Below are 14,979 nucleotides of genomic sequence, written 5' to 3' on the forward strand. Positions count from 1 at the left end.
TACTGAATATTTTTTCCAAAGTAAAACATTATAATTTTTTGTTTTTTAGTACAAGGTAGTTGTCCCCAAAATTGGAAACATACTTGACCTTTGTACAGCATTGTCTGCTTTGTCTGGAGTACCTGCAGATAAGGTGAGATGTTTCTGGTGTTAAGTATAGAAGTTGTTTAGTTTTTCAGTGTTGTAAAACCAGCTTAATAGAATTTTATTTCCTTTTAGATGATAGTTACTGATATATACAATCATAGATTTCACAGAATATTTGCAGTGGATGAAAACCTTAGTAGTATTATGGAACGAGATGATATTTATGTGTAAGTATAAAATTCATGGTGCAGAATATTACTGGAGAAAAAAATTCAAAGGAAGTAACATTAAAGATTTCAGAACTTAAAGTCAGTGTTTTCCTTATAGGTTTGAAATTAATATCAATAGGACAGAAGATACAGAGCATGTGATTATTCCTGTTTGCCTGAGAGAAAAATTTAGACACTCAAGTTACACCCACCATACCGGCTCCTCACTTTTTGGTCAACCTTTTCTTATGGCCGTTCCCCGAAACAATACCGAAGACAAACTGTATAACCTCCTCCTTTTGAGGATGTGGTAAGTGCTGGACAATTCTACATTAACATGTTGCAAATAAAATACTAAGACGGCCAACAACAGTGAACACGCACGGTGCTACCAGAATGTAACTGGATGCACCTGTGCTGTCTCAGCTCTGCTTATACAGGTGGCGGTTTCAAAACTTAAGCTGTGGCCTAGTCTAGTTCCTGGAGTGATCAAGTAAAACACGTTACTGAGGTCATTTCAGACCTCAGCGGCATGAAGTCTTTTAGTTGTCTTATACCAAGAGTTTATAGTGGGAAGAAAATAGCCATTTATGATATATGCACGCTGCTCTAGCAAATGTCAGATGCTTTCTTTATACACACTGCTATTGTAGAAATCATACTAACAGTTTTATTTAATAAGATAAATTTTCACGGGTGACACTGTTATAAAGCAATCCCTTTTTGTCTCCCTCAGACTTTGATAAGAATTATATATAAGGTGGCCAAGAATGCCAGCGGGCCCTTTTTTATCTTGCAAACAACATGTCTGGTTTTCTTTATGCATTCATTAACCGTGCTACCAGGCGGTGCCGTGCAGAGGGAGGGGCAGGGGCTCGGGGGACTCCCGCGGAGGGTATCTCGGGTGCTGGGGCCGGGGCCTGGGGTACGTGCATCTGAAGAGGTGTGAACATGGAGCCCTCAGTCATACACCATGTTACAAACCAGCATTGCCTCAATACAAAAAATATATATAAAATTGTAAAAATTATTTTCCACAAACTTTGACCATATAAAAGAAACATGTTAAAATGTTTTGTACAAAATGTTATTATTAATGCAATAATAGTGGTCATTGAGCAAATTCAAGGATAAACTGAAACTGTGTATACAGTTCCACTAGGTGCAAATCACTAATCATTTGTCTTTACAAAGAGCAATTAATTCCTTATTTCTACAGTTTTAACATGTTTCTCTTATATGGTCTAAGTTTGTGGAAAATAATTTTTATAATTTTAGGAATTTAGAAAACCAAAATAAGGGACCAGGAAAAAGACTAATTACAATGAAGTGAAAATCAAAATCAACAAGCGGCTATAAACTAGAGACACACTATAGGGGGGAGGAGGGAGTAGGGTCAAAACAAGGGGGGTGGGAATTGTCTGGGGACTATAACCAAGAAGAAGATGCATACGTGGTGCAAAAATGAGAAAGGATGTAAAAAATATATAAAATAAAATTTTTTAAAAAGTAAAAAAAAAAAAGGTTTTGTTTGAAAGAATGGAAAGCGTAAGTTTTTACCTTTATGGAACTGCACTTGTTTGATTTGCTGTTTTATTTAAGCCGGTATGTCAAGATATCCACTGAAACGGAAGAATCGGAAGGCTCCCTGCACTGCTGTAAGGACCAAAACATCAACGGGAACGGCCCCAACGGCGTCCACGAGGAAGGCTCGCCAAGTAAGCCCTCCCTGTTCAGTCGTGCAGGCTTCCCCTGGATTAGTGCATCGGGAGAAAAATTAAGAAGATGGGGATTAAGTAACTCATGTCTACCTGGAAGCCGGGGCACAAGTAATTTTAGTATTAACAGTTTTTGCATAGCGCGCCGGGTTTACTCACAGGCTCGTGCTGTCTGCCGCCAGGTGAGATGGAGACGGACGAGCCGGACGACGAGTCCAGCCAGGACCAGGAGCTGCCCTCCGAGAACGAGAACAGCCAGTCCGAGGACTCGGTCGGGGGCGACAACGACTCGGAGAACGGGCTGTGCACCGAGGACTCGTGCAAGGGCCAGCTCACGGGGCACAAGAAGCGATTGTTTACATTCCAGTTCAACAACTTGGGCAACACTGACATCAACTACATCAAAGACGACGTCAGGCACATAAGATTCGATGACAGGCAGCTCAGGCTAGATGGTGAGTGTTTGCACAGTGACCCACGTGAATGTGACGGCCGCTTGTCGTGTAGGGGAATTGAACAGCGTCATGAGAAATAACACTGACTTATATGTCTAAAATGTTAAATAAAAGCCTTAATTTCTATGTATACTAAAACACGATGTTGATTTAATGAGGTTGAACTAGTACTTAAGTTTTGTTTCTTTTTTTTTTTTTTTTTTAAGATTTATTTATTTATGCATACAAGAACTGGGGTGTGGGCCAGAGGTGCAGGGGGTGAGAGGACTCCCCAGAGACAGAGTGGGGAGCAGAACAGGCAGATCCACTGAAACCCACTGCTGAGGGGAGCAGCGGGGAGACAGGAGAGGTCTGCTGTGCCCTGTGGGTAGCTCCCTGGCTGGGGATCGAACTCGTGCTGCAGAGACTACAGACAGCTTCAGTGCTGAGACTTAACCCCTGCGCCACCAGGGAGGCCCTGTATATTTTTTAATTAGTAAAATATCTGTCTTGGAAACAGCACTTTGCCTTGTAATGCAAGTAGAAAATGTATTTTGGTATATACCTTAGCATTGGATCTGTTAATTTTAACATAAGGCATATTAAATTTTAAAGAAAAAAATATGTTTTCCACCTTAGAAAGATCTTTTCTTGCTTTGGATTGGGATCCTGATTTGAAAAAAAGATATTTTGATGAAAATGCTGCTGAGGTAAGTCATCACTTTCTCCTTGTCTTCTTCCCTGTGTTTGCTGAACCATTGCTCTTCTGCAAAATAATTTGTTCATTTTGCCAGTAGAATATTGCTCATACACTGGGAGTGAAAGTACTCGTTGGTTTTGAACATGCTTCCCGTTTACACTTTTTAGTCATTGGTATAAGTGTATAAATCCAGGTTATGTAGAAGTGCAGTGTAACTCTCAGCTGAAGTGAGATGTGTGATTCTTTTGAGAAAGTTTAGGAGTTTTTCATGCCTATGCACAGTAAGATGGTGTCACTAAAATGAGTTTTGTTTCATTTGTTCTCTTAACTCAAGAAATACTTCTCTTTAGGATTTTGAAAAACATGAAAGTGTGGAATATAAACCTCCTAAGAAGCCCTTTGTGAAATTAAAAGATTGCATTGAGCTTTTTACAACAAAAGAAAAGCTAGGTGCTGAGGATCCTTGGTAAGAGACAAAATTAAATACTTGTTTCTAATTGTTTTTTAGGGATTTATACTGAGGTATGTGTGACATGTTAAATATGCACTTATTTATATAATCGTCTGTTAAATGGAATGAGAATGTCCTTAAAAGTATTATTTGAATGTTACACTTTAATCTCATTACTGTACTTTTTGTAAGATCCATTTTGCTACGGGTATTTTTGATTTTAGTTGCCTTTCCCCAAGAATTTTCAGCTGTGTATATCCATTTTATGAAAAGCTTGTTTGGATAAATTGTAATATATTTTGTGGTGTTATTAATTCCAACAGAGCCCAGAAGTTTTGAAATTTTCTAGAACCCATATCTCAGCACAGTTTTATAACTCATTCATGTCTTTTTTGGCATGCTAAAATATAAATAATAATGCCCATACTTATTTTCATATTAATTTAAAATGGTTAAATCTAAAATATATTAAATAACAAGAGTTCCTGTCAGTATGGCACAGCTAGGCATACAGTGTCATCAGTTGCTTAATGAATATCTGTGTATGGGACTTTGCAAACATTTTTCTGTCTGTTGTTGTCGTTCCCTCTGTCGAGCTTTAAATGTGTCTCTTTCTATCCAGGTATTGTCCGAACTGTAAGGAGCACCAGCAAGCCACTAAGAAGCTGGACTTGTGGTCTCTGCCCCCGGTCCTTGTGGTGCACCTCAAGCGGTTTTCCTACAGCCGCTACATGAGAGACAAGCTGGACACCTTAGTTGACTTCCCTGTCAAGTAAGTTTGGGTGGTTTCAGAAACATGGGACGACTCTAACTTTTTTTAAAACATCAGGCAGCAGTGGGCCTACGGTCAGACTGTGAGTGTATTTTTGAGTAGTTCTAACTGCTTGTGCGGGTTGGTGACCAGTTTTATTCCTTCTTAGAGATTTTTCAAAGAAAAATAGGTTTTGTTGTAAATCCTTTATAGGATCGTAGTGATTTTTGTTTTTCTTAGGAATTACTTCATCATTTTCTTAGGAATTACTTCGTCATCAGGTTTTCCTAAAGGTGCCTTTAAAAAAATAAAATGAAAAAAAGCATGTAATTGCTTAGCAGGCTGACGCGGCGGTGCAGGGCGCAGTGCCGGTTGTGTCGCCTTCGGTGTTCTCGCTGCCTTGGCAAGGGTGTGCCAGCATGTTTGTAAAGAAGCCTGGAGACAGAACCGTCCGAGTCCCCCACTTTTTTAAGCATTCACTCAACATAGCTGAAAATTCACAAGGACAAAAAGGGGACCAGTGTTCTCCTTCACATCGCCCGGGACGGGCTTCACCACGCGACACCGCGAGGCCGCCGTCCTCGCCACTCGCTCAGGGAGCTTCGGCGCTGGGCCTTCATGCCACATGTATTTGTGCGCCAGACTCACTGGATGCAGTTAGATGCTGGAAGCAGGTTCGCAGGTACTTAGATGCTTGGAAGGAAATCGAGGATGTGATACTGAAAACATTCCTTGGATTGCTCGTTCCGACTGGTGTTTATGAATTTAAAGTTAAATGTTCAGCAATTCATGACGGTAAAAAAAATTTCTCTTTAAAAAAATTGAAGCAGCACGATTTTCAAGAATACAGCATTTTGGAAATGTAATACAAGAAAAACAAGAAGTAATAAGCTAGGACCTATTGAAGATGTATTTGAAATTTGAAAACAGTAAAATCATTGCTTTTTAGTGATGTGAGCACAAACAGCGTAAGCAGTGATAGTGATAAGCTGGAATATGGTCGCGTTCCAGGTTCCTGCGTGCCAGATTATGAATAGTTGTCTGCAGTCAAAGAACGGTGTTCGCTGGGGGTATGTAGTTCATCAAAACAAGGAAGTGAAAAAAAATACGATTTAACTATATTTAAAATACTACAAAATTCCTAAGAAAGTTGTTTTTCACTAGCCTTTCATTCTTCCTTAAATAAATCTTTCCTGGAAATGACTTTTAAAGTGTAAAAAGTAAAAATTAAAGGACACAGATGGTAAATAGTGAGGAGTATTTTTCTGGCATCCTGAGAGTTGAATGCATGAAAACATTAATCTGAATAACAATGATCAATGATGATTTTTTTTTTTAAACTCAATCCCTAGGAAGAATTTTGACAAAATATTCAAATCTCAGAGGTACATATGTGATTTATTTTGCAGAGTAATTTGTTGAGTGAGATTTTATTTATATGCAGACGTAAATAATCCCTGCATTTATGGAAAGCATGTAACCTGATCTTTTTCAAACAGTGACTTGGATATGTCAGAATTCCTGATTAATCCAAATGCTGGTCCCTGCCGCTATAATTTGATCGCTGTTTCCAACCACTATGGAGGCATGGGAGGCGGACACTGTAAGTGACCGTTCATGTTTTTACTAAAATCGTGTTTGATGTACAGCATATTTATCATTTCCTTCATGGTTTTCTGGCCCATGGTGACTTAGCCAAATGTTTTTCTGAATACGTGGTTTTTTATAGATCTCCTTTTGTTCTTAAATTTATTGTATAACAACTGGGGGCATTGTCTGTATTCTTAGGAGTTTTATTAAGTCTTCTGTGTGGCTTAATACATGATCTATTTTTAAATGTCTGTGTGTTTGAAAGATACGTGTATTTGCTTTCAAATCATGTTCTTTTATTTCTAATAGTTTATGAACTGTATTCAAATCATTTATATCTCTGGTTATTCTTAATGTTCATTCTGTTTCTGAGACTTTATCAGGACTCATACTAAAGTGCTGATTTATCTGTTTCGCCTAACAGTTTTATTAGTTGTCTTGTATTAGTGGTTTCATTTATATTTATAACATACGTTCTCTAGTGTTCATTTTACTAATATCTGACATTCTTTTTTCCCCTGTCTTTTTCTTAAAATTATAAATGTTAGTCTAACTTCCTTTGAATATCACTTAACTTGCAAATTCTATGTAGATTTGTCTTATAGACCTTATTATTGTTAGATCTTTTTATTTAGTTGGAAATTTTAATTTGAGTGCAGTGGTCTCGAGTTCAGATCAACAAATTACAACCAACAGTAGGCTTCACCCATAAGGACAGTAATTTTGTTTTGTGAGGCGAGAACTACTTGGAAGGCATAGTCTATAAAAATAGTTCCACTTTTAGAAACTTTGAGAGAATATAATTGTTTGGGGGACATTTTGCAGCTTTCTCAACTATTGCGTTGTTCATACACAGGGGAAGGGGCAATTTTTTTAACTTAAAGGTAAAGACAATCTTTGAAATTTCTGCAGATTAATTAGTTGCTTTCTGCCGTTCTCTTGCTCTGACTTTTATTAAAGACTGTAAAGGATCTCCATGCTGCCAAACAGCTGTGCTGTTAGATGTGTAACCTGTCACGCCTCAGTTTCCCCAGCCTCCAGCATCAGAGTAATGCTAATGCCCTCTTGATAAGTGTGAAGTATTTATCTGTGCCTGTATTGTTCTGTGCCTGTTCACAAAGAAAAGCCAACATGAATGTTAATTACCATTATCAGTATTTTTATGCTGTGAATTAAGAAATAACTGTTTATCTCTCATGAAAAAAGTCACAAATTTCAACTTACAGGAAAAGTATTTTAGGCATCTAGATTCTAGGAAATTATTTAAAAACCTTTCATCAGTGTAATCAGGTGAATATGTAGGTGATTGTGTCATTTTAATAGATATTCCTTATTTAGATGATTATAAAGTTTTTAGGACTCTGCCCAGAAAACCATAGATTATTTCAGTCATAACAGTGAATGTTTTTTCCATTAGATACTGCTTTTGCAAAAAATAAAGATGATGGGAAATGGTACTACTTTGATGACAGCAGTGTCTCAACTGCGTCTGAAGATCAGATTGTGGTAAGTATTTCTTTTATTTCCTGAAAATCAAGGAATCATTTAGTTTTAAAGCTACCTGTGAAATACTATAGTTTATATCATAGCGATGCTAATAGCTAAGAGAAACTTGCTTTGGTTTAAAGACATGTAGAATTGTCCCCTAACTGGAAGTTTGTCTACCAAATTTCCCCACTAACAGAAGCATAATTTGCAATGTGAAAATTTTCTGGTAGTTTTCAACATGGAGTTTCTAATGAAAATTAATTTTTTTTTCTTCTAGAAAATTGGTTCAGACATTTCTAGATGCTGACTACGTCAAGTCAGAATGCTAAAATAGAAAAAGAAAATTAAATCCTCTAAGACCCTATTATAGTAAATTCTTATCAATTAAGACAAGTAATTATTTAAATTCAAAATGATAGAGATAAAGCTAATTATAGATTTTTTAGTTAATCTTATCTATTTATTAGTCTGATATTTTTTTGACGAGTAAGAGGGAGGAAGTTACATCTGTTCACACTTGGATCAGTTTTTCCCCACATCTGAATCCAAGATACTGGCCTTGTTTTTGTTTTACGTTAGAGCAGATATTTGTTATCAGATATCAATTGATGGGAGGAATGACTAGTGTGTTCTGAAAAGAAAATAAGCCCTTATTTGATAAGGGTTTGTTTTTCTATAAATTTAAGCTTTCTATAAATTTTGCTTATTGATCATGTGATATTTCCAGTACATAGATTTTCTGTTGATGTGGGGAGCACAGACTGCTTTGCTCTCTTTCCCAGTTTAAGTTACACATTCCTTGAGGACAAGCTCGCTTTTTATTTTGTAATGCTTTCAAAGTCTTCAACGAATACTGTTCTGTTTAATAAATTAATAAATTTTGATCTAATTATTGGCATAATTTTATCATTGCATGAACAAATATGAGGTGATTTTCAGTTGTTTCTCTAGAGATGTTATATTTTTATCTGTGTATGTATGAATATGTGCTCAGTATAAAACACATGTATGTGTATATATCAATTGTGTACTAATTGCTTATCTCCCTATAACACAAAACAAAGAGAAACTTGAGCTCTGTGATATATTTATAAATGTGTACATGTTTTAAATTAACTATATTTCCACCTTATATTTAGACTTCTTTTTTTAAAAGATTTATTTATTTATGCATACAAGAATTGGGGTACAGGCCAGAGGTACGGGGGGTGAAAGGATTCCACGGAGACAGGGTGGGGACCAGAACAGGCGGATCCACTGAGACACAGTGCTGAGGGGAGCAGGGGGAGACAGGGGAGGTCTGCTAGGCCTTGTGGGTAGCTCCCTGACCGGGGATGAACCTCGTGCTGCAGAGGCTGCGGACAGCTTCACAGTGCTGAGACTTACCCCCTGTGCCACCAGGGAGGACCCCATTTTTTAAAGCCTATGAGATATTTGATAACTGTTAAGCAATTCAACACATAGAAGCACAATTTAAGCACATAGGAGAACACTATTACATTTGTGTACTAACATCTCTCTGAGAATACTGTTGAAGACAAACTGGAAGGCAGTGAGGAAAAGAACAGAAATGCCATTTGCAGTCTCCAGAAGAAAGGAGGCTGTTGAGCAGCTTCAACAAGAAGAGTTTCCAGATTTAAAGTAGTTGTGATAAACATACAGATAAGGGGGAATGAGTTTATGAGCTATTTACTGGGTAGAATTAGTAAAACTTGATGAAGATTAGCCATAGATGAAGATATACAGAGAGGGAGACAATGAACATGGCTCTTACTTCATCATTCACCGAGACGGTACATCCAGGGGGGAATTTGCTGCTGACTTCGGAGATGCGTGTGTGAGAACTGGCTTAAGATGCGAATTTGAGTTGCAGCCTTAGGTAGCCGTGGGAGCCACAGGCTTGAGTGCGCTGCAGAGAGGACACAGACTGAGGAAGGCGGGTAGGCTGGGGGCAGGGCATGGTTTTTCTTAAATGCCAGGTTGAATGAGCCCACAGAAGTCAGAGAAATACTAGAAACAGATCTAAGTAAAGTGAAGTCACAGAGCCAGAGTTTTTTGATACAGGAAAGAGAACAAAGCCAAGAGATTGTCTAACTGAACTGAGAAAGGCATCCATGAAATAGCATGTCCACTGGATTTGCGTATGTTTGTAGTTACTCACCAGTAAAGGCCATTTTATGAATATGGGTGGAGCAGCAGTTAGAGCGCAGCTCACAGAGAGGTGTGCGTGAGAGCGAGGCCTGTAGGCTGCTCTGTCTGCCGGCCTGGTTAAGAGGAGGAAAGGTAGATGACAGGTAGAAGAGGAGGTAGAATGGAGAGAGATTTATGATGGGAAGAAGTATTTTTTATGCCAAAGTCCAGTAGGTAGGGCCTCGTTCAGCTGCGCAGTGGTGATTGTTGAAACACCGTCCTTCAGAAAGTTCAGCTCGGGAGCAAACGTAAAGGGAAGCAGTGAGTACCAGCTGGAGAACCTGCCTCTGCTTAGAGATGGGAGAAGGCATAGGCTTGTGTTTCACGTCAGAGTGAACAGGTTAATCCATGGTCTAGTTGCATTTATTTTTCTGTCCAAATAAAGAGAGTAAAAATGATAATTCCAGTGACCAGTGTTCCTCGATAAATTATTTAGTCAATTTTAGTAACTTCATCTGACCTTACGTGGTTTTTCTATTCTGATTTATGCCCTGTCACCATAATTGGTCACCAGATGAAACGTCGTCGTCTGTTCGATGTAATCTTGGAGACTCGCGACCGTTTTAACGCCCTGTGTTTGTCTTCACAGTCCAAGGCGGCATATGTACTGTTCTACCAGAGACAGGACACTTTCAGTGGAACTGGCTTTTTTCCTCTTGACCGAGAAACTAAAGGTGCTTCAGCTGCCACGGGCATCCCACTAGAAAGTGATGAAGATAGCAATGATAATGACAATGATCTAGAAAACGAAAACTGTATGCACACTAACTAGTGAAAGTCCTAGAAGCCATAACAGAGACTTTCCTGCTGGTGGTGTCCCTGGAGATGAAGTTAACCACCACATTAAACAAAAGTCTGAGATGGGGAGTTTCAGATAACCGAATGTACATCCTTTATCAGATTTTAACTTGTGCAGTACTTGAAGTGAAACACAATGAAAACTTTAACAGAAATTGTCTCTTAATACATTTACAGTCTTGTATTTACAAGCTAAATATATATAGGAAATCACAAATAAATCCCTTTTAAGTTTGCTGCTGTTCTGATGAATTATGTTTTCTTTAATTTTTTGGATGTGAGTTAACTGATGAAATGTTAAATTTGTGGATGTTGGTCATTTATTTTGCTCTGATGCCGCAAGAAAATATGGCTGACCTTAGTCTGGATGATCTAGTTCATGTGCACTAGGCTGCCACGTGCGCTCCTGGGATGTCTGGCCACGGGCTCCGCGTGGCAAACACCGCAGGAGTCGCCTTGGAATACCAAATTTTCAAGTCTCTCCCTGGTAATCATGTGGGCCTATTAGAAAACTGAATCATGATACAAGAACCAGTCTTGAAAACGTCTCTCCTTTTGCAGTACTGAAATCCAGAATCTTGTGTTCTTCTAACTGCTACTGTGGAAACAGGTTCTACATTTCACACTTCATCTAAATTCATTTTTCAGTTAAATGCAAGTGTTTTTACTGCAATTGGAATCTATTTCTTAGACACTCAAATTCTTTTTAACTTGCTTTAAAATGCGTATCTTTTAATCTAGTGTTGGTCCAAAATTTAAATTTTTGCTGTCTGTTTTTCTCTACCCCATTTTTGGGTAATTTGACAACTTTTAGCTCTCCCAATTATTGTAATATAAGGACAGATTTAATAGTATTCTGTATCCATAGTAATAATTACATCAAGCTTAGATGATATTTTTTTCCATATACTGGCCTTTAAATCATTAATGGACAATTGGCTTTAAAGGTAGGTCTGTTAACTTTCTTTGTGTGTTCCTGATGGAATTCACCCTAGCCTTACAGCTTTTCTCAGAAGGTAACTTGTTGTAAGAAAAGTGGCACTGCATGTCCCCAGAGTCTGAACCTGTACAGTATATAAAGCATAAAAACCTTGAATTTGATTTTAGTTCTCCACATTCAAGGATCCAGGATGCCAAAAATATGTGTGAAACATTTGAAACATTTTTCATTTGCTGCTTTTTCCCTTTGATCTAGTTGAAAGAATGTATTGTCAATTGGCATACAATACTGCCTTTAATAGAAAATCTAAATGCTGGGCACATTCACATATCGACTACCTGAGAAATTGCTTTGTGTCCCGCTGTTATTAAAGCAAAAAGTATAATGTTCTTCACTTGAACTAATCAAAATACAATAGATTATAAATTGTGTATTGTAAATAAAAGTTCACTCTGTGAGTGCACATTTTGGTAAATTATTTATTTATGTTAGCATTTAAAAGTAAAAAGAAAAAAAATGCATTTGACCAGGATAAATGAGGTATGTTGATCATGGCTTTGCTTTATACCTTGATATTAAAGCTGGTTTTTCATCCTGGTATTTTAAAAGCTGCTTGGGTTTTTTCTTTTTTCTTTTCTCTCTTTCTCTCTCTGTCTCTCTCTGTCTCTCTCTCTCTCTCTCTCTCTCTCTCTGTCTCTCTCTCTCTCTCTCCCTTTCTTTTTTTTAATGTAAACTAACCTCCTGCATGACAGAGGTTAAAATTTTGTCTGCACTTGATTTCACTTGAGTTTACATTTGAAATGTGCATGTTTATTTATACAGATTTCAATAAAGCTATTCAAGGCCTTATTTAGTCTTTTATTTCTTATGCTGAATCTTTGGATGAAAGTCCCCTATTTTATGAGTAGTTGATTGCTGGATTTTTTAGCTTGTATATAGTTACCAACAGAAGAGAAAGCATATCAAATTGAATCCTGAGGTTAAGGACATGTTTTTAAGGGTTTTTTTTTTTTTTTTTTTAGCTTAACTGGTGATCAAACAAGTGTTTCTATACCTGTGTTCTAGAGTGTAGAGAGATGCAGCAGTAGACATCATCCCTGCATGCAGAGCTTGCAGCTTTTCTGCTGTATACCAGCTAATGAATCGCATTTCCAGTTTTCTCATATTTAAGGTAACCAAAAGTAACTTTTTCTAGCCTGGATAGCGGTTTCCATTTTGCCCACGGAGACCGTTCCTTTATAACACATCGGATAAATGTCTATTCCACTAAGTGTGTTTTTAAATAGGAAATGATCTTCATAATGTAATTGAATCTGTGAAAGTCAAATGGTGTTTTCAGCTGCAAGAAAATTGTGAAAATAGTGCAAAAGGCTAATCCATACTCGAAGTAGATATTCATGGGCTATAAGGGTAATAGCAATCGATCCAGCCTAGAATTCAACTTCTAACTTTGCTGCTTAGCAATCATACCCCTTGGAACTAATTTCTCTAATCTGTTTCTTTATCTGTAAAAGAACAATAGCAGCATTTATTGAGCACTTACTGTGGACCAAGAACTGTATTAAAGTATTAGAGATACATTATTTAATCCCACAATAGCTATGAAATAAGGAGAGTTGTCACCCCCATTTTCCATGTGGAGAAACCAAGGTGCAAAGAAGTTCAGTTCACGTGATTATTACATCATAGAGCCAATGTTCTGACCTCATACATATCTCTCTCTATACTTGTAGCTATAGATACACACACCCACACACACACATATATATATATATATATTACCTTCCACTATGTTACAGTGTCTGCCTCACAAGGCTGCAAACTAAAATGAGATTTTTTTATGGGAAAATACATTGTGAACTATATGGTCTCACTGACTTCTTCGGTCTAAATAGAATGTCATCTTTAGATCTTTAATTCCAAAAATATCTTCACGTTATTATTTGAGCATTTGATAAGATGCCAGCTAAAAGAGTGACTAGCCCTTCCCTTTAAAATTAACTGATACATATTTATTATCATTTCAATTAAATTTTAAGTGTAAGGCAGTTTTTCCCTTGTTTATCTAAATCAGTTGTTCCCTTTTTTTACAATTCCCAAATGCAACCCTGAATTTCAGGACTTGTTATCTTCACCTATGATTTGGCCATAATCAATCCTTATGAAAAAGCTGCAGCCAGGTGTTTTATCTAGTTTTTCCTTATGATCTATCATGTGTTATTTTAGTACCCCTGTGTCTATCCTTGTTTTCCTAACAGCTGGATTAACATTATACAAGATATAGATTTGGGCATGTAAGCCATTGATAAAATACAAGGACAGTTTTTTCCCATCAAAAAATGTCATTTTGGTGAGGGCATCTCAAAAAATCAGCCAGGAGAATGACTACAAGAGAAAATGGGGGGCGTGTTCACCAAGATGGCGGAGGGGGAGGGATGGCAGAGGGCTCGCCAGTGGGAGCCTTGCGCCCAGAGAGTAATACTCTGGTGCTGACGCTGTCGCTGGGACGTGGTGATAGTAAGCAAGCAAGGCTGTGTTTTAAGTTACTATTTTTAAAGATTTATTTATGCATGCAAGAGCTGGGGTGCAGGCCAGAGTTGTGGGGGGGTGAGAGGACTCACCAGAGACAGAGCAGGGAGCAGAACAGGCAGACTGACTGAAATCCACTGCTGAGGAGACAGGAGAGGTCTGCTGCGCCCTGTGGGTAGCTCCCCGGCCGGGGATGAGCCCCTGCTGCAGAGGCTGCCGATAGCGTCCTGGTGCTGAGACTTACCCCTGCCAACACCAGGGAGGCCCCTTATTATTTTTAAGATTTCCTTACAGACAGTGTATTTCACTACTTCCTCCTGCCTGCAGAGCAGATGAACAGATTCTCTGGAGTTTCGTTTTTAAGGTAGAAATGTGGAGATTTCTTGTACACCTTAGTGTACAAGAACCAGAAGTCCTCTCAAATCTCAGAGAGAGAAGAAAAGGAAAATAAAATTCATGTTTGAAACCAAATGCTGGAAATTTTTGTTCTTTTTTTTTTTTTTTTACAATAAAATTTTCTTTGTTCTTTGAATAACTCACCTGAAGATTTTAGAAACAACTTGACATACTGTTGAAAGCACTGCCCGAAACTCCACATAATTCTTTTGGGTGCCATTTAACCAGCGGATTGAAAGAGAAAAGCGAGTGCTTTTATATCCTTTGGGCTTTTTTATGTATATCAGTTGCAGAGCTGTTTTGTTTCATTAGATTTTTTTCTGAGGAATATGTATAATTTTTCTGGCAAGCATTCTATGCTGGGAGGCATTTCAATTCTATGTTTTTCATTTGTTTAATTCATATTTACAGCAAGCAAAGAATTTTCAAATAACAAAAGTTTCCATTAAAGCCGGGTTAAATGTTTTCAATTTTTTATAAGCTGTGTAGGATAGATTTTAAAATACAGAGTTAAGATAAAATGTACAGGGTAAAAATTTAAATGCTGGTCAAGCCTTATTTGCACCAACGATGGGGTAAAGAAGTTTTAAACGGATAATGTAAAACAGACAGTACAAAAATTATTTTTGGCAAACATGCTCATTGGGAACCATACCTCACAGCATACCATGGTCTGATTATATCCCAGCTCTGCCCTG

The 14,979-nt window shown here is 37.8% G+C and overlaps 1 protein-coding gene across 6 annotated transcripts in view; it reads left to right on the forward strand.

Annotated features, from left to right (window-relative positions):
• Nucleotides 1-10,651, forward strand: part of USP15 (ubiquitin specific peptidase 15) — an 88,716-nt gene extending 78,065 nt beyond the window's left edge. For all 6 annotated transcript variants that reach the window (XM_037515096.2, XM_037515097.2, XM_054696741.1 and 3 more), the window contains 11 exons: nt 50-133; nt 220-314; nt 415-606; nt 1,899-2,014; nt 2,197-2,469; nt 3,088-3,158; nt 3,499-3,614; nt 4,222-4,371; nt 5,850-5,953; nt 7,358-7,446; nt 10,208-10,651. In XM_037515096.2, coding sequence (XP_037370993.1) covers nt 50-133; nt 220-314; nt 415-606; nt 1,899-2,014; nt 2,197-2,469; nt 3,088-3,158; nt 3,499-3,614; nt 4,222-4,371; nt 5,850-5,953; nt 7,358-7,446; nt 10,208-10,390 — 1,473 coding nt within the window. In that variant the 3' untranslated portion in view covers nt 10,391-10,651. The remainder of the gene's footprint in view (nt 1-49; nt 134-219; nt 315-414; nt 607-1,898; nt 2,015-2,196; nt 2,470-3,087; nt 3,159-3,498; nt 3,615-4,221; nt 4,372-5,849; nt 5,954-7,357; nt 7,447-10,207) is intronic.
• The last annotated feature ends 4,328 nt before the right edge of the window (nt 10,652-14,979 follow it).

The sequence above is a fragment of the Talpa occidentalis genome, unplaced genomic scaffold (genome assembly GCF_014898055.3).
Source record: "Talpa occidentalis isolate TD23 unplaced genomic scaffold, MPIMG_talOcc4v2.1 talOcc4.16, whole genome shotgun sequence".
In the NCBI taxonomy this organism is placed as follows: Eukaryota; Metazoa; Chordata; class Mammalia; order Eulipotyphla; family Talpidae; genus Talpa; species Talpa occidentalis.